Source organism: Porites lutea, chromosome 6 (genome assembly GCF_958299795.1).
Source record: "Porites lutea chromosome 6, jaPorLute2.1, whole genome shotgun sequence".
NCBI lineage: Eukaryota > Metazoa > Cnidaria > Anthozoa > Scleractinia > Poritidae > Porites > Porites lutea.
The window spans coordinates 502936-527563 of NC_133206.1; the positions used below are offsets into that span (position 1 = coordinate 502936).

At 40.2% G+C, this 24628-nt stretch overlaps 2 protein-coding genes across 2 annotated transcripts; one reads left to right on the plus strand and one right to left on the minus strand.

Annotated features, from left to right (window-relative positions):
• Positions 1-1211: 1211 nt before the first annotated feature.
• Positions 1212-7189, minus strand: LOC140940815 (aminoacyl tRNA synthase complex-interacting multifunctional protein 2-like). Its single transcript, XM_073389774.1, has 5 exons — positions 7053-7189; positions 6448-6570; positions 6192-6329; positions 3990-4230; positions 1212-2438 (listed from the first exon to the last, which is right to left on the minus strand). Exons 1-5 carry the CDS (start codon positions 7092-7094, stop codon positions 2077-2079), a joined length of 906 nt encoding a protein of 301 aa, XP_073245875.1. The 5' UTR covers positions 7095-7189; the 3' UTR covers positions 1212-2076.
• On the plus strand, positions 6847-23817 carry LOC140940814 (uncharacterized). Its single transcript, XM_073389773.1, has 13 exons — positions 6847-8032; positions 9959-10131; positions 10360-10506; positions 11141-12487; positions 12785-17236; positions 17708-17952; positions 18211-18781; positions 19541-19748; positions 20353-20748; positions 21127-21303; positions 21854-22043; positions 22945-23029; positions 23402-23817. The coding sequence occupies exons 1-13, from the start codon at positions 6975-6977 to the stop codon at positions 23590-23592; spliced, it is 9240 nt and encodes a 3079-aa protein (XP_073245874.1). The 5' UTR covers positions 6847-6974; the 3' UTR covers positions 23593-23817.
• The last annotated feature ends 811 nt before the right edge of the window (positions 23818-24628 follow it).

Genomic DNA, 24628 nt, shown 5'->3' on the forward strand with positions numbered 1-24628 from the left:
TCTTCTAAGTCGCGATCGCAACAGAGCAATTCCCCTCTTTTTTTGTGTGCAGCTTTCAATGGGGTCAAACCACTATGCGATGAAGCCGTGTTTCCAAAGCTTATCATTTTCTTAAAATATTAGCTAATTGTGTGGATAGCATGCTATTTCGCTGTTTTTATGATTCTTAAAACTTTGTTTCAAAATATTTCCAAAACGCTCATAGAATTTGTTCAAACTTTGCCATAATTGAGGCAATTATGGCAGGTACATTGTGCCGTAAGCGCTTTCTTAAAAAAAATTCCAAGTACAGAGAAACACAAAGATAAATAAAAAACGTACTGGCGTCTTTACGTTGCCATGGTGACTCCGAATTGCAATAAAACCCAGACCATAATAAATTTTCATCTTTATATAATACAGTTGTGGTAACCTTTTTCCCATATCTTTACTCATGCCGACGTAGTTAATGCTGAAACTTGGGAGGTATCCCCCGCTAAAAAATCCAGTCGAGCCACCTTAAAATGAGAGATTGTATGGACAGGCGAGTTACCCTAGACTTGCCTACAAGTCCACCTCAATTCTTTTCGCGAGCGCGAAGCGCGAGCGGTAGATTTTTCATGTCTTCTGCGGCAAAAGCGAGCTCTCTTCGCCCTGGGGCCAACTACCGGAACCGGAAATGAGAAGCGAAAGATTTTGAGAAAGTCTAGGGTTACCCCACGTTGGCAGGTTACCTCACCTACCTGTGGTCCCCCACCTCCATGTAAACTGGTAAAAAGTGAAAAATTACCATTTCTAATCAAATCTTTTTTGTAATTTTTTAAAAAAATCATTGAAACTGAGCCTGAGTGTTTTGATCAAACTCGGCCTAGAAGAGTGCACGGAATATTGCGTTTCCTACTGTATGGAATTCAATATGAATTGGTGCAAATCGAATGGACTGTAATTTGTCGTATTACAAATCAAAAAAATTTTCAGTGATGTCATTGCTCTTTATTACATTTTTATTGTAAACTCTTTATGGTCATAAGAATCATGCAACAGACCTCTAATCTTTAGGCTGCATGTTTTGTTTTCCCAATACGGGTCATGTGATAATACTCTAGGGAACTGTTTCTTTCAAATTTCATCTTATTCAAGTGCATACGTACACATAATTCATGAAAAGACAAAGGGTCAAAATTTCCTTGGGACCTCTATTGGGAGAACAAAACATACAAGCTAAAGAGGTCTATTCTTTATCAGGTTTAGATGACAGGCTAAAAAAGCTTTGTACAATCTAAGTTATGTTAACTGCCAAAAACCGCCACTACACTTGTCTACAATGGCACATGAAAACATATTAGTTCAATTTGATTAATGTTCTGAGTGGGCATTCAAATGGAATGCTTATATTCAAAATACTGTTCTAGTCTGATAGCAGACACAGTGAGTACAGTACAATGCTGGGGAACATGCATTTTAACCTGGGGCCACTTGGCTGACTAATGGTCCAACTGCTCTGTCTCAACTTGCATACACTGACTGTATGTCTTAAGTTGTTTTTACACGGTGCATAGGCTCAAACTTGGTGTAAAGCTAACAAGGAAAACTGAACTTTGTTTGTCATTTATTACAACTGGTTGGTAAGTTAACCAAAGTGATCAGTTAACATGTTCTTGAATAATTGTTGGCATGTACTGTTCAGAAATAATATTATTACTGGGCAAGACAATTATTGAACTCAAGCATCAGCACATCTTGACGGGGATCACAGTCACTAACTGCAAAAATATTAAATGAAAATGATGCAATTCATTGTTGCAGGCTGCTGAATTTCAGAAATCCAAGCACGGTACTCAGCGCTTAAATAACTAAATACAGATTATTATTGGACAGATTTAGAATCAGATTTATGGCAAATGGCAAAGTTGACAATTGCAAATTAGTAAATAAACTGATTAAAACTGCCTGAAAAAATCTTAAGGATTAAACTAGTATGAACTGCTAATTTTTGTGTAGAAATAATGCCCAGTAATTGGAAAGTAATGTAAAACTTGGCAAGTGACACAATTGGACATTTACCATTTGCCTTAAATGAGATACTAAATCTCTGTATTAACATATGATTAGGCCAGGAATTCTTTTCAACCACTTGCTGACATTGCTGGACACAGATTTAACACCATTCTCCTTCACAGTACAGCAAGCTAGAACAACATCAGCAAGGCTCATTTTACTTCCCAAAATCCACTGTTGCTTTCCAAGCTTAGCCTCAAGACTTTTTATAGCAGCAGCTCTGGCTTTACTGCCTGCTAATGATTGGTCAATCCAGCTATCAACACTTGCAGACTCTTCAGGTGACAAGTTTCCATATAAGTCTGGTAGAAGAACACGGCAAAGAAAGCGAGCAATGGTTATTTCACCAGTCAGAGGAGTGTGAGAACAGGGTGATGCAACGAGATAGGGCAGACCTTTTTCTAAAAAGAAAAACAAGCTAAATTAAGATAAAGAAATTCAACAGCAAGACTTATTCTGTTCTCCCCATTTTTGCTTTTGTTTATTTTTTTTGCAAAGATCCTATTTACAGTGTATCCACAGTGTAAAATGCAATTATCATTAATCTTGTAAACACTATGGATTATGCTTTATCTGAGTGATATATTCAGATTTTTAACAACCATGGCAAAGTGCACAGATAAGTTTTTAGTAAACATCTTACAAGTGAGATTTTGATATACGAGCTACGTGGATAGAGGCACACAATATGTTCAGCCTGACATGAGTCTGACATAAGTTTTTGAATAATTTACAAATGAGAAAAACAGAAAAATGAAACAAAATTGCTGTGCTTAGAAATTTGCTGATTTTGGCATACATTAGCACATATTTTATAACTTAGTGAGAATAAATTGAACAAATGCAGCAAAACCAAAAACAGAAGCAAACATTGCAAACTAACCCCTATACCCCCAACTTCATTGCATTGTTTCTTTTCAGATAATTATCCATGACTCAGTGTTCTCCCAAGGTGTTTAAGGCTGGAAGGCCACCTGGCTTAATTTACTGGAAAATTGTTGCTACCTGGCTTCAAAACCAAAGAATTAACCCAAAGGAAGCTAGAATTAGGTACTCAGTTAAAAGATGACAAAAGGGTTCTCAAAGGAAACTGAGTTCTTTTTTAACTGTGTAAAAGGGACAGATAAGTGATGGAAATCTGGTGGAAGAAGTCCAGTCAATTATTTTAGCCACCAAATCTCCCTAAATCAATTAATTCCAAACACCAAAAATCATGTCTTGATCCCGCATGGCTGGAGGACTTTTTGTGGTTTATGGGAATGAAAAGGGTATGATAGGTAAGTTGTGTAGAAATCACAACCAAAGACACCAGGTTTTTATTAGGGTGCATTCAATTGATTGTATTCTGTAGTAAAGACTGTGCAGAAATTTGAGACAAATCTCTTTGATCACAGATTTTTGGGTTCTCTGGAGTACTATGTCATCTAATTTATTAGTTTCCACAAATGTTCTAGAATGAAAAAAAAAAAGCCAAAAACAAGTGATTTTTTGAGTTTGTATTCTTATTCTTGAACACAGTCAATTGAACACACCCTTAATTTTTACACAGGCTATAGAGGGCTTCATGTGAAAATCACAGTCAGAACACCCTTGGCCCTCCCAAAATCCTAGAGAGAAACCCAATGACCTTCTCCCATGGAGGGTTTTTTTCTCTGAGTCCTGCTGCCTGCTCCTTTGGAAACTCCAGGTTAAATGTATGAACACAAAAGTCAATAATGGCTTTAACTGTAAAACTGTTACCCCACTACCTCATCTCACCCAGTTACTGTCTACATGGCTCCAGACGTGTGAGTGTCCAACAGCCACTTATGTGTGCCACTTATCAAGGTAGGTTCCACACCATACAACAATAACTAACCAACAATGGTTTCCACAACACCAAGAAACTCCCCTTATACCTAATTAAAATAAAAAAAATCATGAGCTTCCAATAAATAAATACAAGTACCAACCTTTTTTCCAAACAATTGTTAAAATTACTGATGCTCGGCCAATTTCTTCAGTGGATGAGGTGAAGTTCTGAAAATGTGTTTTAACAAATTCAGGAATTGGCCCTTGAATAGATGAGTGAACATGGCTGGCTGTAGAGTGAGGATTTTTTCTTTGCTTCATGATATGCTGCAAGGTGCAGATGATAAGTGGTGGGTCTGCTGGTGAAGCTGATAAAACAAAGTCTTGGGTACTTGGAATTGCCTTAAAAAAGAAGCAGATATTGTATTCCATATTATTGCATCCCACAGCTGAGAATATCTTAGGAAATCTGTCTAAAAGAACAAAGGAGAAAGAACTAGCGAAAATGTTTACAGCACAGCCTTCTGTAGGAGAGGTTCTGAGTTGGATTTGCAAAAATATTGCAACCTCAAATCCCTTCTTTTCTTCTTACCCTGTAGCTTTAAGTAGCTTTAAATACCCGTGAAAGGGAAATACATTCTTCAGGGCTTTTGATAAGTCGTGGAAAAAAGTCACAAAGGAGCAAATTTGTGGAAAAATCAGCCAATTTCATTAGAATTTTTGAAGCAAACTTCACCGAAAAGCAATCAGAAAAAAACAGCCATTTTTTTTGGAATTTTCAGCTCAAATTTTGCTAGAAATCGATCAGTTTTGTGCTGATGAGACCAGTGTTTTTAACATTTTCTTAACAGAAGTCATCATTTGCTCTTTCAACAACAATACGCTCCAGAAATGAACCAATGGCAAAGCAAAACCGTGAACACTTGAAATATCTCAGGAATGTTTATTGTGTTATGACCATTAATTTTATAATAATTATGGCAAAGATTAGGACATGCCAACTAGCCACAAAACCACAAACTAATTAATATTCTTGCTTGCAGTTCAGTTTCTCATGTCTCATTGGTTTTTTTCTTGCAAGACAATAACATTTCAGAAATATTTCTGGAATTTGAAAAAAGAAAAGCAATTGTCAAAAATGACTTGGCAACACTATACGGACGTGCAAAATGAGATAAATAATGCCATTAGAGTAGCTAAAGTGAAGCTTAGGCTATAGTGGGACCAAATTATGGAATTCTTTACCAGAATATGTTAAAAACATCAAATCAATCGGGCAATAAAATAGGGAAATTAATTGATGGATGCAATCATCAGTTTCCCAACTGGCAATCTTTAAAAACAGTAAGTTAAGTGCTCCAAATATATTTTTTAACGAAAATATCTATTTGTAACTTTGTACATTACTGAAAGATTTTACTGGCTTTAAATAAAGTTGTACGTATGTATGAATGTTCACGGTTTTTCCAGTTTGACCGTAAGATCATGGCTAGTGCCCAGTTTTTGGCAAAATAATCTATGCCTGGTAGTTTCAGGACGTTGTTTGCTTGTTTCATTAACAAAGTTTCAAGATAAATTTGCACATTTACAGCAAGTAAACAGCCCCTGTAGCTGGGATAAGTTTCAAATATATTGTACAGACGTGTATTCGATAAGATTTCTGGTGAATTTTGTGATATTTTGCATGTTTTGTGAATTTCGTGGATTTATCTGAATTTCACAATATCAGAAGCCCTGCTTCTTAGTCATTGTTTAAATGCTTATATTTTCTTATCCCCTTCCCCTCTAATGTTGATTTTCAAAGACGTTTATGCCAACACTGGCGGGGAAAAGAGGACAAAAATATGTGTATTCATGAAAAGATTTAGTTAATCTTGTGTTTTCCGGATCTGTTTCAACAAATTCTGTCTGGGATTGTAGCCCTGGGCCGAGTTGTTCAAAGCTGGGTTAAGATAACCCAGGGTTAGTGCGAGATTTGAATTAAGATTTGAAACCTTAAAAAGCATTTCAGTTTTATGTCTTTTTGTCTACAAGTTGATGATTGAAAGCTCTAAAAATAAGAGACAAAATTATCCAGGAAAATGCTTTTGAACACAAGAAAAGGAAACCCGGGTTAAATTTAACCCTGGGTTAAGCGCTAATCGGCCTTCGAACAACTCGGCCCTGATGGAGAGAGGGGGTAAAATGAGTGACTGCTTCACCACTGACTGCAGCTGGTTTGTTAGGTTTCTTAGTCACATGATGACTATTACAACCTAAATTAGGCCTCTTTACCTTTTTAAAAGATATTCTCATTCAGATATGATGTTATATGTTTATTATAAAGATAAAAATAATTAAAATTAAGGTAAGTGCTTTCTCACTTTCACTCTCGGTTGCGGAAGAGACACTCCAAGGTTAGAGGCCATTTCTTCAACTTCAGCTCTAAGCCCACTCAGTTCACAAAGAATATTTTCTTGTCTTGTTTCTAAGCTGTTAAGAATCGGTTGTGATCGGGGTTCCTTAAAAGAAATTAGAGTCACTGCGTGTTTGATACACATTGAATGGCAGTACACGTGACAACTGAAAAACAGCCTAGAACAAAAATCGTCGATAGATAAATAAACTAACATGACTCACCACCATCTCTGAACTTGTTTGAACGTAGGACGGTAAAGTATACATGCATTTAGGAAGCGGAACTGATGTAGTCTCATAGTAAGGCGGCAGACGGTACATCGAAATTGCTGGAGACGCCGCCATCTTGGAAAAAGAGAAGGAAATAAGTTTGCAAAGCATTATGGGTATGGCAAATTCAATAGAGGGATAAAGGAAGAGGTTCTTTGATTTTTTTCTTAGCCTTGACCTTTTGTAACTGCTTTCTTATACTTAGAATTCTTAAGCATATATCCTGCAAGAAAAATTATATGAAATATCGCTATAATCTTTTAATCACACAGCTCAGGCTATTAAAATTTTCAATATGCATATTACAGTTTGGGAGGGTCACGTGACCTAAGAGTCGCTCTTTCCCCGCGAAGTAAAAATGGCTTCTCAAAAGTGAGGCAAGGAGAAAATGGGGAAAATAACACTAAAAGCTAGTGGGAGAAAGCTAAAGGCACTTTATTCATGTGTTATGGTATCAGGCTAATCAAATAATCGAAAAAATGAAGCGAGGACGGGGCAGACCTCCCAAATATCAGTCTCAAAATGCCAAAACGCCGAATGTCTCGAGTGCAACCAACCAACATGGCGGCCATGCGACTCCTCGTGTCTCTTCTCCTCATGGCATTAAAACCCGAGGTTATAGTTCAACTACACCAAGGAAATACTACGGAATGGAATCGTCAGACTCGGAAAGTGATGATGACTCAGTTTCTAGTCGTAGTTCTTTGCTTTCAAGCTCTGCATACACGAAAATTCGCTATGTTGAGCCGCTTAAAACCGTGTCGCCAGTCAAGTTAGCTCCTTCATCAGATGATCTTTTACTCAACCCAGAATATATTTTACAAGCTTTAGGTATTTATGAGATCCTTAGGCATTTCAGCCGGATAATTCGGCTTTCTCCATTTAGGTTTGAAGACTTCTGCGGAGCAATGAAGTCGCCAGACCAGTCTTCTTTGCTTGCACAAATACACCTCTCTTTGCTTCGCTTTCTTTTGTCGGAGGATGATGCTAGTGGTTTGACATTTGTAGCGAGCGACGAGAAAGACAGTTTCAATATTCTTATGTACTGCCTTGGCGATTTTACTTGGCCTGATGTTATTCGAAGCTACATTATGTCCGATAAAACCGAATTTGGAGATGTATCGTCAGCTGTCATTGTGAGCGAGAACGAAGACCCGTTCCCTTTCACAACGGTTGAAAAAAGGCTGAAGGTTTTGCAGCGACTTTGCGATCAATTTCTCGCTTCAAACTCAGTCAGGTACGACGTCATGAACGAAGGAATGGTCGAGTCGGAGGATCATTGCCGAAACTGTTCTAAAATGGGTGATTTACTCTGCTGTGAAAAGTGCCCTGCCGTCTACCATCTTCACTGCCTCAAACCACCGCTAGAAGTGGTCCCCGAAGGGGATTGGCTCTGTCCTATATGCGAGATGCACCAGCTCAAAGGCGTCACGGACTGTTCAGTTGATTGGAACAGGGATGGATGGCTCAGAAACACCCCTTTAGGGGTAGACAGGGAAGGAAGAAAATACTGGTTTTTAGCCAGACGTTTGTTTGTGTAAGTAGATTGAATCCAACATGGAGGTGAAAACAAATTATTCATATTTTTGTTATTTTGCAGCAAGTTTGTGCATCTCAGCACATGTGTGACAAAGACCTTATGGCATGATGTTTTTTGTGACAACCAATTTTTTTCTTGTTAACCACCATTTGGTTATAGACCAGAGATTATTTTTAACGAAAAAAATTCACTTTGGCAAGTTTTGCAAATTAGCTACAATTTCATGTCACAAAAATTATGTTTATAGGGCAGTATGCAAATTGTGTTAAGGATGGAACTCTCTAAGGGCCTGTTTACATTTAGGTGGGGGACCCCAGATAGGTGAAGAAACCCACTCTGGTGGGTAAAAAAAAAAAACGTTTACATGCAATTTTACAACCCCTCCATCCTGGGGCCCACTTCTTCAAGATTATTTAATTAATGGTGCAAGGCTGTGCTCTAAGGAAAATTGAAGGGAGCCCAGTGCTCTGAACTTGTAAAATCTAGGGTGCCCGGCATATGATTTGTATGAAAAAAGTAAGATTTTCTAAGTAAAAGTTAGGCGCTTGGGGCCACCGGGCTCTGCTAGAGCACAGCCTTGTGGTGGCTAAGCATGGGAGTCTGGTTTGTTTAATCATAGTATGATTATAGACCAAATTGGATGCAACATATTTCTGTTACCAATTAATCATAACTATGGGCGCTTTCCAAAAGTCAGAACTGGCCGGCCGTACCAGTCATTTTTGACAATGAAATAGGCTTTTTTTAAAGAGTGTTTTTTTTTTTTTTGAAAAACCATCTCCTCCCTGCATACTATTTAGGATTTGACTGATCTGGTTGGATAGTCGGATTAAAAGGGAAATTCTCGTGATGACGAGAATGGTCTGTCCGGTCAGTTCTGACAAATGGAAAGCGCTCTATGAAAAGATATTCTGAAAGTAAGTGAAAAAATAAACATTCAAGTGTGTGCACTTGATGGTGTCTACTGTCCAGTTTATTAGAACGAAGTTTAATTTATTTAACACAGTTAACAGCAAGGACTGGGGTCAGTGGAAAATGCTCTATTAGCTCCGGAAAGCTTCTGCAAGACCAATGAAGCCACATACTGCAGGCCAGAAGTATGTGGAGTCAAACGCTGTCTTGTCTTGCATACTTCGAAGCACTTGTCCCTTGATGTAATTTACGAAAAGTATATGCTTTTCCCATACTGCTTGTGAGCCTCTGCTTTTGAATTGGAGAGAAATGTCTACCTTTTTAAGTGCTGTTGTGAGTCATCTAGAGTTGTAATAAATATATGAGCCTCCTTATGAAGTAAGCCTGCGATTGGCATTGCCAAAAAGCAGGCAAAAGTGTTTTGATATTCATGGTTCGACTTGCCCTACTAAAATTTCTCTTTGGTACAATAAAATACACTATGTGTCTCCTTATGCAATTTTTTTTTTTGAAAATTTAACATATCTGTTCCAACCTGTCAATGTTGTTATGTCTATGCCATATTTGTAACATAAATTTTAAGGTAACACTGTACTCAATAAACAAACTAGCAGATCACTCTAAAAACAGAAACTTGGTTTGATTGGTATAGACTGTTCCAGAATAATCAAGAATGCATCCCCATTCCAGAATTAGGGCAGTGAAACGCACCCATAGAAGGTGGCATCACTTGTTGGTATTGTCATGGGCATTTGCATTTTACTCAAAATTATTCTCTTTTTGTATCAAAGCAATTTTTCCATATTAATCTCTGTCTCTGCAGATTCAACCTTTGCAGGGCCCAGGCTTTATGTTGTTTAAGCATTTACCCATTGGATAGTATTTATTGCATGTTCAGGCCTTTACCATATCAAAGACCTCCTATTCTCATCTCTCAGTAGTACTTCAAAAGTCAAGTTTACTTGCTGATCTTTAATTTACTTTGTTTAAATTTTATTTGCAATGTACTAGGGAAGGAAGTGATGAGACATTGTACTACAGCTGCAAAGAACATCTTGATGACCTGATCAAAGCCTTTGAGGAAGATGGTAAAGAAAAGAGGCTGCTTTCTGTTATAAAAGCAAGGTACAAGGTTATGGTCCGGCACATGGAAATAACTGAGTCTCTTATTGAGGCTGCACGAGGTGAGAGCTCAGGGAAACTTTTATTTTAGCCTCAGTGGCAAGTGATTAATGTATAAAACCAGGTTTTACTACAATTAATTAAACACAGAAAAGAAATTTGATATTATGTAAATAAATTGAAACTGTTTGTTATATAAGATTTGCACACATCTTGAAAGAATTCAAGTATCTTGCATTTAGCATGTGGATCAAAGTGGATGCTAATTTAAAATCCTGTGTCAATTTTAGGGGAACTCCCATCTGGACTGACCAAAAGAAGGCCACTGAAAGTGAAAGTTAAGGAGCAAACTTCAGTTGCTTCACCTGTGGATCCAGAAGAACATAAAGAAGAAGAAGATGAACAGATGGACACCTCAGAGGAGAACCCTAGTTATGGTAAGATAATGTTACGTTCTTCAATTTTTTTAGATAAAAGAAGAAAAGTTTGGTCAATGTCTGGTGGGTGGAGTATTTCAAAGCTTGTAGTGCAATATTGTTTTGACGTATTTGTACAGCGTTGGTATTATGGGATCTTGAGTTTTACAAAGGATAATTATTTGCAATGTAAATCAGTGTAAATCGGGTCTTCTGCCTTGGGATCACTGTTTCCTTTGCAGAGTTGATCCAATAAGAGGAAAATAATTCAAGTGAATCTGTGCATAATGAGAATGGTGGCAATCTGAATTAAATATGTTTTTTTGCTGTCAATAAAAAGTATCTATTTTCATATTATTTTTTAAGACATTCGGTGACACAGATGTCACTTTAAAATGACTGTCACCAGGAACAGTGATAGTTGAAATGAAACATACATTAAATTTTGATATTGAGTAACTGACAGCGATACTGTATTTAAAACCAACTGATAATTTTATTATTTATTATTTAGGAGGAAGGAGGAGGGAGCGACAAGTTTTTGGACTGGTTTTAATTTTGACATTTTCTGACAGGAGACAGTGCTTCTTTAGAAGAGGTTAAAATATTGCCCCTTTAACTATAATTTATCATGTCTACTGTGCTTCATTTTCAGGGGTGCCTGAAAGGAAACCTAGTTATTCAGCAGTAACTGATGACATGCCTTCTTCATCAAAACCTGTGACAGCCTCAGCCATCCTAACATTTGTTCCAGATGATGAGGTAAAGAAGATTGTTACACGGCCTCAAGTTGAAAATTCCAGTAATATTAGTGCTGAGAAACAAATGCTGTTAAGAGACAGAAGGTCTGCAGCTGCCCAAGATAGCCCTTATTTTAGGATGAGGGCCCCCAATGTGTCAGGCCCGTCTGACACAGCTCAAGAAGCTCAGGGTAATGAGGAGGTGAAAGACGAGAAAAAACTGGACTCCTGTAAAGAGTATGGTGCTGATATGTTGGGTGTTTCAGCTCCTGCTGTCAAAAAAGATGTTTACCAAGAAAAGAAAGAGGAGGGCCAATCATATGAAGAGACATCTAACCCTGGGAGTGAAACAATCACAGATATGACAGCATCTGCTGATGGCAAAGAGTATCCAACTGCAAAACAAGAACATGTCCCTACAAAAGCCATAACTGAACAATCATCCAGCACCAAGCTGGATGTGAAACCTAAAATAGAATTTGAAACTTCACTGCCCAAGGATCAAAATGCTGAGACTAACAGCAGTGTAAGTGACAATGTTACAAGTACCAACACTAGCGGGACAGTGAAGAGTGATTATTTTACTAAGGCAGGAATTACTCCACCTTTGATTGCAAATAGCAGTTCAGGTAAACAAGTGGTGAGTGCTGGTCAATCAATCACTGTTTCTTCCAGTGACACTGTAATTGGCACCAAAGGAAACACTGTGAATGCAAGTGGGACAGCTAGTAAAGTCAGTGAAACAAAGCAAGAAGTTGAAGAGCCTGTATTTAGACTTGGTTCAGAAGGCAACTACTCATCATATGTCAACCAGTTTGCAAGCAATGCCCTTGCACTGACTAAACAGCAACATCTGGATCAACGGGACAAAAGGCGCAGTGTCACCCACAAGTTTAGTCTCAATGAGTTCAAGTGGCAAGGAGATGTTAATGGAAGTAAAGAAGTCATTCTGAACACTTTGCGGTTCTCTATAGTTGGCCTTGAAAATTCTATTGCCACTTCTTTTATGCATCCATCTTGGCCACTTCAGCGCTCCACATGGGTGAGGGCAGTTCACATGTCAAAAACTCCACAAGAGTTTGCAGCAGCTCTGTCATTTTTGCAGAGTTCCATTAGGCCTATTTGCTATCTAAATGTGTGGAATGATGCAGTAGGTCATGTGGAGCTACATCGTGTTGTGTCCGAGGCTCGTCAAACAGGACCCAAGAAGAAAGATCACAAAGAAGACGAAGAAGAACCTGAACTGGAAAGCAAGGGATTTGGTATGTCCTAGTACATAAACCTACTTTTCAAAAGATATAGTCCTGTTGGCATGGTTCAATTTCATTCTTGCGTATCTCCTAGTTTAAAAATTTCTAAAGGTCCCTTGAACCAGGTGTTAGTTCCCATCTTTCAGCATTAATTTTTGAGACACATTTGGTGTGTTTGTAAGGGAAGTGGGAAGTTTATTGATAACTCACATCCTTTTTAAGACGGTATTTGTGAAACTTAATTGAGTAAACCGTGGTACTTTGTCATTGTTTTGTTCTCGTAACTGATGACTGTTTCGTTCTTAATAGTTAATTACACGTGGATGCCACATCATCAGGTGTGGAAACAGAAAGGTGAAGAGTACCGCTTGTTTGGTGGTGGTGGATGGGTCTGGACAAGTGGGCTTCAGTGTCGAAAAAGGAAACGTCCTACTGGAGATGCAAAGGACACTTTTGTCAATAAGAAGCGTAAACTGCTGGACACTACAAATAGGATCAGTGCTTTGAAAGAGAAGAAAAGAAAGGAGGAATTAAAGGAAGAAGCAGATAAAGCAGCTAAGATTGCTGCTGCCCAGCAGGCCGTCCCTCAAACTGCAACAACTCCTGCTCTTGCAGGTCAAACAACTTCAACAACCATGCCTACAACAGCCATAGCAGTACAAAGCTCGGCAAGTGTTCAAAATGCTGTATCATCTACACCATCACTATCGCAAAACTCTGTCCAAACCACAACAACGTTAAAGTTAGCATCTTCAGCACAGATTACATCATCAGCTACTACTTCAAGCACCTCTTGCTCTATTACATCTACAATGCCTTTAACTGTTGCTTCTTTAGTTCCACAAACTCTTAGTGCTACATGTGCTTCTGTGCAATCATGTGTTAATCCAGCAATCCCAGCAAGTCAGCAAGTTTCGACAGGGTCACCTTCCGTTATTTCGGTATCCGCCACTTCACAAACGGCTTCAAGTACAGTGCCTACGTCGTTGTCTAGTGTAGAGTGCTCAAGCGCAACTTCATTGTCTCTGACAGTTGCATCATCTTTAAAATCTGTTGCGACAGTCTCATCCATTCAGACATTACCAACAAACACATCTTCCGATAATGTAATTCAATCCCCTGTACGAATTGTTTCAAGTACGTCTTCATCCACTTCGTTTTTAAATTCTGCGGCTATTTCGTCTCCATCTATGAAAGGTTGTAGTTTAAATGCTACTTTAGACAAAGGCTCTTCAAGTTTAGACGTAAATAGAAGCAATTCAAGTATAACATTTGCCCCCGCACCATTAACAACACAGGAATCTGTCTCTTCATCTGAGGTTGTCTCTTCAGGGGCAATCGAGTCTCCTAAACCATCCACACCAACACACACTGTTTCAACACTTGCTCTAGCAAAGGATTCTGTCGTTGCACCGGATTCTTCACCAGTGACCCTTCAAGACACTTCTTCAGAATCTGTCAGTGTTTCTGAGGGTCTGGAAAGAAGTGAAACGCGCGATAATCTTCCGTCAGTGTCTGTCAGTAGTGGAGAAAGTAATACTGATAAAAACGTTTTGGTAGATTGCCCAACTGTGAAATTCCCTAGCGGTGTTAGCACAGAAGATACCACTCAAATGGAATCCACTTATGATAGAGCACCTATTTATTATTCCGAGCAAAATGCTGATAAAGAAAAATTAGAATATAATAATGACGTTTCGGTAGATTGTTCAACCCTGGAGTCCTCTTGTGGTGTTAGTAGTGCACAGAATACCTTACAAGTGGAATCCATTACAGTGAACACTGGTAACAAAGAATTTGCTCAAAATCAGTTGAATGTTGACAATCTCACATCTCAGAATGATGGTAGTACTTCTTTTGTGTCCAAGGGATCTGAAGGTAATGACAAACCGAATCTGACGAGTGATTCTTTAGATAAATCATGCTTAGAGGATGCTACAATAACTGATTCCAATGTAAAACAAAGTACTTCACCTTTTGACTCTTGCACTAGACAAGAAAGACTAGTTACAGTAGATTCTACTCAAGATACAAAGTTTAAGAAAGATGAATTGTCGGAATCGCAGCAAGTTGTATCTGAGTTTGTGAATGTACAGTGTGACAATAAAGCCGACAAGCATGATGGTGAGGTTACACCAGACACGTCCTCCTCGTTACAAGTTGAAGGTGACGGTTACGAAGTACTCGAAGAATCCAGACAGGCGGTTTATCAAGAAAATCAGAATCCAAGTCTTTCTGTAGAGAACGAGATGCAGGGTATTGCGATAACAAAGCCAGACAGCTTAGGAGGACATAAAGATTTAAACAACGCGCCTTGCTCAAGTGATACAGACGCAAATAAACGTGAGAAGGAAATTAAGCCCGTCGACGAAGTCCTGGTAAATGATAAGGAGAACGAACTGTGTACCGGAAGGATTTCTAATAATGTTGAGGATGTTTTAGAGGAAAGTCAAAGCAAAAGGACTTCTCTGAACGACAGTTTAACAGAAGAAGTCAGCGAAACTGAAAGGGCAGAGAAGCTACCGGACGCCAGTACCTCAGCCAAGGGCAAACAATGCTTGGGTATTGTGAACAAAGATGTCATTACTGAGGCAAATCATGACATTTCAGCTGAAAACGTTGCTGACTGCGTTGAACCGAAGAGTAATTTAGAAGACCTTTGTAATCACGTTGGAAAAGATGATTTCAGTGATGAGAAATCTGCCATTGCCTCAAGCTGTTCGAAAGTTAAAGACGGTGCTGATGTTTCTTCTTCACAAGAACTAGCAACAACTGAGGAAGCTCATGGACCTTCAAACAACTTTGAAGCTGAACAGAGTACTGCAGTGGTGAGTTGTGGAGGCGCCACAGATACACAGACGATTAAAGCAAAAGGTGGCGACAACGGTCAAATTGGTGCACTGTGGGAAAATACTGCAAGCTCAAACAGGGATGTCAGTACAGATTGTTCTTCAGGGGAGAACAGTGCAGTGCAAGGTAGTCGCTCAGATGACAGTTTGACCGCGTCAATTTCAACTGTTTCTACTTCTCATCTCGGGGAAAGTCACAACGAACAAGAAACGCCTATTGATGTTGATGTCACCACAGTGTCACCTTCAAGACCATCTAGTGAAATGAATGTTTGTAACTCTACAGATGCTCATGTTTCTGCTCAAGTGGACAGGTCAGTGATCCTGTCTGCTACCTTTGCTGATTCTGAGCCAGTGCGTATTCGAGAAGCAGAACCCATGGATATTGACGTCAAAGCTGTTTCTACATCTGAAAGTTCAGTCTCAGAAACACCTCCTCGGATGAGTAAAAATTCAGGTGATGACTGTTCATCATTACCAACAGAAGTCACTAGCACAGACACGACAGGTAACAGAGGGGCTGTATCGCTCGACAAGAAAAATTGCACATCGTCTTGTGAAAATTCGACAACCAGTATCATCAGCGCGCCGAAAACCTCTACTACTGTCTCGTCAGGGGTTAACGCAGTTTCGACCTGTGATGTAACGACAGCTAAATCAGTGATGCCGAAGTCGACCTGTACCACACCTGCTACCTCCAGTACACCATCAAAAGCTGTACCAGCAATGCCTGTACCAGCATCACAGCTGTCTGTGTCATTGCCCTCAGTACTAGTTCAGTGTGCGACTAGCATTGATAAACCGTCCACATTATCTACGGTAGCAACAAATACATTTACAGAAACACCCGCGGTTAACATTAAACCGTTGTTACCCAGTGTTCCCTTGCAAAGAACAGGGGTTGTTAGTAAAAGTCCCCGAAATGTAGTTGCAGTAGCAACTCCTTTAGCTTCCTCAGTACAATCAACAGCTGTGAAAGGTTTAGTAGTAAACACACCCAGTGGAAGTGTGTGTACTAGGATAACAACTGCACAGAAAACTGCCATTTCTAGTCGAATCCAGACAGCTCAATACGTCCCAATCGGTCCCAAACCAATCCTTCCCTCACCAAGGCTAACTGGTCAAAGCATAGTCGTACAGGGAACAAATGTAGTTCAGCCAACGGTTGTGGGCCAAGCTAGCACGGCTCCAGTGAACAGTATGGCTGCATTGGTGGCGAGAATTCCAGGATCTGGTGCAACCATTGGACCATCACAGCTCATTCGTCTGGTCACAGCGGATGGTAAGTCGATCACCCTGCAGGGTTCACAGCTAGCGGCTATCGCCCAGCAAATGGGATCCCCGATGCAGCTTGCCGTCCCTAAAACAATAACAGTGCAGGTCTCTGGTGCTACTGTGCAACAAAATCCAGTAAAGACTGTTGGTGCATCAACAACTGCCACCACTATTACTGTGCAGAGACCACAGCAACAGCCTGCCCAGGTCAAGCCACAAGTTGTCATCAAACCAAAGGTGCCAGCCAAACCAATCAAGGAAGAAAAGTTTCCATCCCTAGAACCTCTCATTAAAGATCCTCGCGGACTGCTTAACCGAAGGATCGCCAAATGGCCGTTGCGTCATTCAGTAAAAAGTTTGTTTACTCTAGAAAAGCATGAACGTAGAAAACTTGGCAGGAAAGCCGGAATGAAGGAAGTGAATGGATATGTGTACACTTCGCGTGCTGTTGGTGTTAACTGGCCCGTGGGAATTCCTCGTCCTTCATTTAAGGTTGCTTGGCGTTTCCGAACTCAGAGTTTAAAGACACTAGCCGGAGCAGCAATACAGCTCAGGATTTTACAGTCATGTCTCAAATGGGATGAAATGAACGTGAGGCCACCACGTGGAAACAACAATACTGTCTACACCAGTTCAGGTTAGTGGAACGTTTGTACCACTCCATCACCCCTGTTTGTGGCGCGAACCCACAGAATGTTGGTGTTATCATTAATAGCATACATTTCATTGCGTTTTCGCAAGATTTTCGTATGATATCGATATTTTAGGCGCTTAGATAAACTTGTACTTCATTGTCCTCCGTAGCCAAGAACAGGACTCGAAGTTATTCCCTTCAGTTAAATCAAGAAAGCTACCATACATCATTTGTCCTAAAAATTCGAGGTTTATTTTAGATGCATTAATTTTCTTGACATATTTTGTCTTTTGACCCTTGTAGCACTCGTTCGTTGACCGTTTCTCCACACAGCGGTGTTTCTGTTGATGCAATACTGATGTCAGTCGAGAGAAAAAACTCAGACTGGGATAATTTTGTATAGAAAGAAAAACATACCGACTATTCTCAAAAGTAGGCTCAGTTTCTTTCATGTCTTGTTGTTTCGCCATTTAGGTACAACAACAACAGAAATAACAGACAGAAAATTTGTTTCGGTTGATGGCCTGCGATGCAAGTACCTTGTGCGGAAAGTTATAAGGACACTAACCAAACCAGTAGTAGAACCACCTAAACCAGCGCCTACAAAGAGCAAGAGGGGACGTACATTAAGACCAAAGATTGTCCTACAACCTGATGATGAAGATGGTGATCGTCGAACGCAGTCTGGTCCTCGTGTATTTGAGGCGTGGTACCCTGAGGTAGGGAGTTACTGTATGACATGCTTTGATTCTTATCTTTCTTTCAACATCAACATTAAAGCTTCTGCAAAGGAGAAAATACAATTTTTAACAGCTTCCTGTAACCGAAAACCGAAATTTAGCTTACTCCAGCGTTTTACTTTTCTTGCCACTTCTGTTAACGTGGCGTTTTCATGGTTCACTTTTAAATTCAGGAATATTTTTAGTTTATAGAACTCTGTGTGTCATGTTTAAGGTGTTATCTCTTATTTTTTACAGGCTAAATTGGAACTTTGGGAGATCCGCCAGTATCACGAGCGAATCGACCGCGAGAGGGCCCTTGCACGAGAAAAGAAAGAACAAGAGGAAGCCTTGAAGCGTGCAGCGGAAATACGCGCCGCCGCTCTCCAGCGGAAACAACAAGAACAACAGGCGCGACAACAGCAGCAGCATCTCCTCAAGATGAACAAGAAAAAAGTCCAGAATGCTATTAAGACTCAGCAGAAAAAGGTAGCTGTGTACAAACCTCCTGCAGTCAATCCTCAATTTACATACAAACCTGCTGTGACTGCGGCGGTTCCTATAGGAGCTTTACGCCGTACGGTACCTGTTGTACGTCAAGCGCTTCCTTCCAAGCTCCCTTCTGTACAGCCCGTTGGTATGCCGCAGATAAGAACGCAAATTATACCGCGAACCACAACAATCACCCAGGTCGCTTCTTCAGCTTCATATGTACAGAGATTACAACCCAAACTTCAAGCCACGCCGCAGCGAGTTTACACTGCTAATTCAAACTTAAGTCAAACATCACGAGCTGCTGCTGCCCCAAGCTCTGCTACTGGATATAATGGTAAGTCATATTTAATTCTGAACTTGGTTAAATTTTCGAGAAACCTTTCCATTTCATAAACAATATTAAATAATGCTACAGATCATAGAGCGGAACGAGTGGGTTTGTTGTTTTGAGGTTTTAGACAGTCAGAGAAGTCAGGGTCGGGCAGACAAGAGGTGGATGAGAGGGGAGGGGAGGGGTAGACTACAGCCGAACTTTCCTTCAAGGTAAACTGTAAAACAGAAGTTATTAATAACATCAAGAACTTCTTATTAATGACATTTTACTTTATATCTCTTAAATTAAAAGATCAAAAATAAAGTACAGTCGAACCTCTATTTAACGACCTTCCATCAGGTGACCACCCTGTATTAAGCGGCTAAATAATTAATATTTAATGAGTAATTAATTTATAGCCTCTTTTTAACAGCCACCTCTGTTAAGCGGGCCGCCTTCATGCTGCCCCAAGAAGATTGTTCGTATTGTTTCATACAGTGAAATGATTAAAAATAATGTGGAAAACTGCTTTTTCACTTCGATTAAAACAATCGTGAACAGCGTGCCGGGACTGACTAGCAGTTTTGTCGCTATTAAGTTTGTATACTGGCTCTTACCACGCCTAACCTTGTTTTCGATGGCCCTCCATTATCGGCCAGTTAATCCTTTTCTAAGGATGGCCCCCTAATCGAGGGTCCACTGTAGGCAAACTACTCGCGACCCTTTGATACCGGAAGTTTATCTTTTGAGCGTGTTTTTCTTTCTTCCTTTTTGTTCTAGTGACGCGACCTACTTCTGCTTTCACAGTAGCCACGCCCAAACCGGCTGCAGTCCGAACCAACCCCATGACAACATCCCGGATGAAGCACTCCTCCAAGGAACAAGTTAAACAGGCGAGCAAAGCAAAGTCTCGCAAGCCTGGTGCTGGGGTACCACTACTGCATAACAAGAAATACATGACTATGGAGGCAAGGCAAGATATGAACAGGTAACTAACACTCACCCGCCTCAATTGTAACCACACAGACAGGACTTGCCACTCTTCTTTATGTATCCACCCTCCTCCCTTTCTCATACCCTATCAGGCTCTACAAATGCAGACCTTTTGGTATTTTTTGTATATCTTAGCACAATCTTTTACTGGGATTACTGACCTGTAGGATGAAAGTACTTATCTTCTCTCCATCCCGTACAAGTTCTTCTAATTCCTTTTTACATTTCTTAACATGTATTTAGTATTTCTGTGAAAAACTAACAAGTACAGCTGTAGATGGAGTATGACTTTCTGGGTGTGTGTAGTGATTTAATAAAACTGTTTGTGATAATGACTATCGCCGTTTTATTCATACTATTTTCTCTCCGTGACTGTGAAACTTAGCTAAGTAAACTTTTGGGTTACTATTGTCCCAACTCATATCGACAGTAGAGTGTGTTAAGTCGACCTTGTAACTTATTCTTTTTGTTGTAATCTGTATTACTTTAACTAAAGTTACCGCCACCAACAGCGTGTAAAGATATGTCATTTATGAAAAATGAAAAAGTAATAATGTTACATCACAGACTGGGTGACGTCTAGTTGTTTTGTTTTACAGAGTTGCTATTTGTAGGAAGGTTCTCGACTTTATACTAGACAAAATTGATCGCAATGAAGAGGCTGAACGCAGGAAACAGTTGAAGAAACGTGCCAAGGAAGAAAGTCAGGCTCTGAGGATGGAGAAACAGAAGGCCAACAAACTCGCAGCTTTACTGCAAAAACGCAAGGAGGCACTTAAAAGAGACGTAATGAGGAAAAGGGATCTTCTTGAGAGAGACCTACTGTTGGAGCTGCAAGAGGACCCTAAAACAGGAAGTAAAAGGAAGCATGCAGGGGACTCAGAGAGAAGGAACTCACACAGTAGTTCACCTGAAGGACCTAAGGCAAAGAGGAAGAAAGCTGTTGAAGATGAACGCCTGTTCTGTATTTGCAAGACTCCTTATGATCCAACTCTGTAAGTATCTCTTTCCTTGCTAGCATACTCCCTTAAAGGTTGAAATATAAGTGTATTTTTAATTTAATTTTGTGTATGTGGCAGTTGAGTAGTAATTAGAATTATCCGTGTAGTTATAGCCATTATTATTATTATATACAATAATGAGCTATTTGCGGGTGGGAAAGTAATGTTATTAGTTATATTTCCAATTTTCAATAAAATTTGTTGTTGTTGTTGTTGTTGAATCGGTGCAAGTTATTGTTCTGCACTGCGAATGTTTCTTCTCCAACCGTTCTCTCCATTGACATAGCGAGTAAACGATCAAAAGTCTTAACTACCCTGGGATAAAATAATTATTAGATGCATAACAAACTAAATAAATATTGTTCTCTTTAGATTCTACATTGGTTGTGACATGTGTGCCAACTGGTTCCACGGACGTTGTGTCCAGGTCACACCAGAAAGCGCGCAAAGTATGGACGAGTGGACTTGTGCCGAGTGTACGCAGGCTCGACGGGGAGTGGAAGAGGAAGAACTTTACTGTCTGTGCCGCCAGCCCTACGATGAAAGAAAGTACGGTCTATAATGTTCTCGTTATTTGGGGGCGGGAGAGGGGAATGGCTAAAGAAAGGTAGACATTAATTACAATTTATGACCCAGGACGCATTATATTTCACTTTGGCGGCAGAAATTATCATGTACCGACATCTGCAGGGCCCACTTGCGCAAAGTTCGTTCACCGCAAACTCAAGGTGAAAATCTTAGCTCACCACTGAGTCTTCTGGCATAACTGTTTCTCCTCTGAGTGCCAAAGGCTTAACAAGACTGTCTTAAAAACTCAAATTATAATACAGGAATTTTTTTGGCTGGAAATTAACATTAAAAAAATTAGTAACATGTAATAAAAGTCGCCATCGTGACAAAAAGCTGAGCGGCAGAAAAACTAGAGGTACCTGTACATTTCATAAGTCACAGTGATACCAACGTTTATTTCGCAGCTTGTCTGCCTAATACAGGGTGTCTACCTGGCACGGGTTTCACGGTTGAGGTTTGGTCCACTGCTTATGGTTGTTTCTTATTATAATGTCTGGAAAATATTCTTAAAGCATGCCTCGCTTTGTAGATTCTACATCGGCTGTGACAAGTGCCAAGGTTGGTTTCATGGTACATGTGTTGGTATCACGGCCACTGAAGCGGAGAATATTGAGTTTTATACGTGTCCAAAATGCACTCAGTCCCAGACTCAAGCCAGCAAACAGCCGCTGACCAGCAAGGATTACGACACGCTTAAACGTCTTCTCCGTTCTTTGCAGGTAGGTTGGAGTCTATTTTTAACTTTAAAACGGGATATATCTGTTTACCGGCTGTTTGCACTTATTTGAGCCAGCATTACTTCAACATTCTGGTATCTAAGTTGCCTTAGACTACTGTAATGGTAATTCTCGTTCGTCAATGTAGTTGCGAGTTTTGACGCATATCCGCGGCCCAAGAAGAGAATACGGTAGTGCAAGTTAAAAAAAGTATAATTTTATAGGAACACGGTGGACAGACTAGACAATAAAACATGAAAGCCATGCCGCCGGCGGTGTTCGTTATAGTAGTTTTCAGGATGGCAGGCTCAGGACGCTTTATACCAACACTTACAACAGCGCCTTATAAGATTGGACATGCGTCATGAACGCCTGGTAGCCTGCGTAGCGGTCGCCGGTTCTTTAGGGTTGATTTCCAGTGTCGCGTAATTTTTACGTGCGTACGTGCGTAAAATTTACGTTCGCAAATGAAATAGAGGCAACACATGAAAGGTCGCTCGTAAGCGTAAAAGTTGAACCTCGCTCAACTTCTCGTTTAAGCTCAGCACTTCATTTTTATCTTGCCTCTATTTTATTTACGTGCGCTAACGTGCGTAGCCAAAAACACGTCAGTGGCGATCAACCTTTAGGGCGAAGGGAGAAATTTCAAGGACGCGCGCGCACACGAGAGAAGAAAAGAAGATGAGGCCTCTTTTCTCCCGCTCTATAACAGCTAACCAAAAGACTAACCTCCGTCTGGTTACTATGAGTGCTGCGAGATATATATGTTTCCACCATTATTATCTTTTACATTCTCCCGGGCATCAGCGTTGGGCTAAAGGCGGTAAGAAGCTGTGTTACTGGCGGTCAATCTTATACGTTAAAAAGAAGAACAGTGAGTTCCATTTTCTTCCTGTTTTTATAGAGCCATAAAATGGCGTGGCCGTTCCTAGAACCTGTTAACGCTGATGAAGTTCCTGAATACTACGATGTGATCACTGATCCTATCGGTAAGCCTTTTTAGTGTACCAGCCAATCAAAATAAAGTAAATATTATCCATTCAGAACCCAGTCCAACTGGGCCAGTGACGGACGACTTGGTTCACTCGAGATTCCCGTGCTTCGAACCGAATGCTCTAAGCATCTGTTTCAATGCGAGGCTAAGTACGAAGCCACTGATATGAAATTGATTTTTTTATTCTCTTGGAAAAAAAATTCATTTTCACAAAAAAAGGTGTGGCACTTGGCCTCGTTTTGAAGTGAGTTTTTGGAACTCGGAAGTGGACTGGTGGCACTAATGAGTTGCTTTTCAAGTAAATAGGTTGGCGACACGGGGGATTCTAACAAGTGCTAACTGTTATGTTGCTTTCTCTACCTGTCAGATCTTTCAACAGTTGAGGAGCGTATGAACTCCAAGACCTATTCATCCCTGGACGCCTTCGTGAGCGACATCACTAAGATTTTCGACAATTGTCGTTATTTCAACCAGCGAGATTCACCCTACTATCGTTGCGCTGAAGTGCTGGAAAGCTTCTTTGTTCAAAAACTGCGCGCATGGAAAAACAGAAAATGACTTCAAAGCTGGTTTGTTATTATCAGCGATACATAGACCGCAGAGAATAGAGACTGGCCATACAGATCTATAAAGTTACTCGATAATCGTTGCCCATCTCGCAAGCGTTCTGGTGCTAGTGGACCAGAAATGTTAGTAAATAATGTAATAGTTTGAATATTTATGTCTTTTTCTCATTTTCTCGTAGTCAATAAAACTTACGCCACCTGGGCGCGCATTACCAACGCTTATTGTTCGCATCTTTCTCCAGAATCCTTTGTGTACAGTCCTCTATTAATGTGGCAAGGGTTATTGCTACTTTGTTAGGGTGTCGATCTGGGTATTCTGCCGAAAGTTTCGATGGACTAATCTCGAGTAGGGTACGTTCATAGTTGCGAAAGGTTTAACTTAACTATCGAAAAATTGTTTAGCGGGGCACATAAGTATTTCAAAGATTGACGCGGATTAGGCTTTTCGAGTGTGTTGCTTTTTGAAACTCTGGTTGTGACAAGTGTTCATCTAGAAGAAACAATGATGAAGCAGAATGAAAAGTTACTGTAAAATAGCTTGTTCTTGTATTGGTAACCAACAAAACCATGCAAAATGATTAAATTATCCCCTTATGGAATGCGTTTTTCATATAAATCTTGTGTTTTCTGGAAGCCGTCACATATATGTTCCACTGTGAGTTTTAATGGAGGGCTGAAAGATACATAACGCCGGCTGATCCTCGTTACTGGGGTGTCGTCATGCGGTACGTGCCCCGCGTGACAATTAGCGATCAGAGGCCGCCGCTGTATTTGCAGAGTCATTAAGGGTCTTTTTATATGATCCCGGTCAGTTCCGTGACCTCGCTACCTCTAAATCTTTTGTAAAATTTTGATGTTTTCATATTGTAGGCCGGGCTTGCTCGGTTTTTCCAAACGGAATCTTGGTAAGTTGGGCGAAATATTGGCCATATGAACATGAACACTTCAGCCAAGTCACCAAGATTAATTCTTTCCCACAGCTTTCGCAACAGGGCGACCCCCGTGGCATCGCCTTAATTACTTTGTCC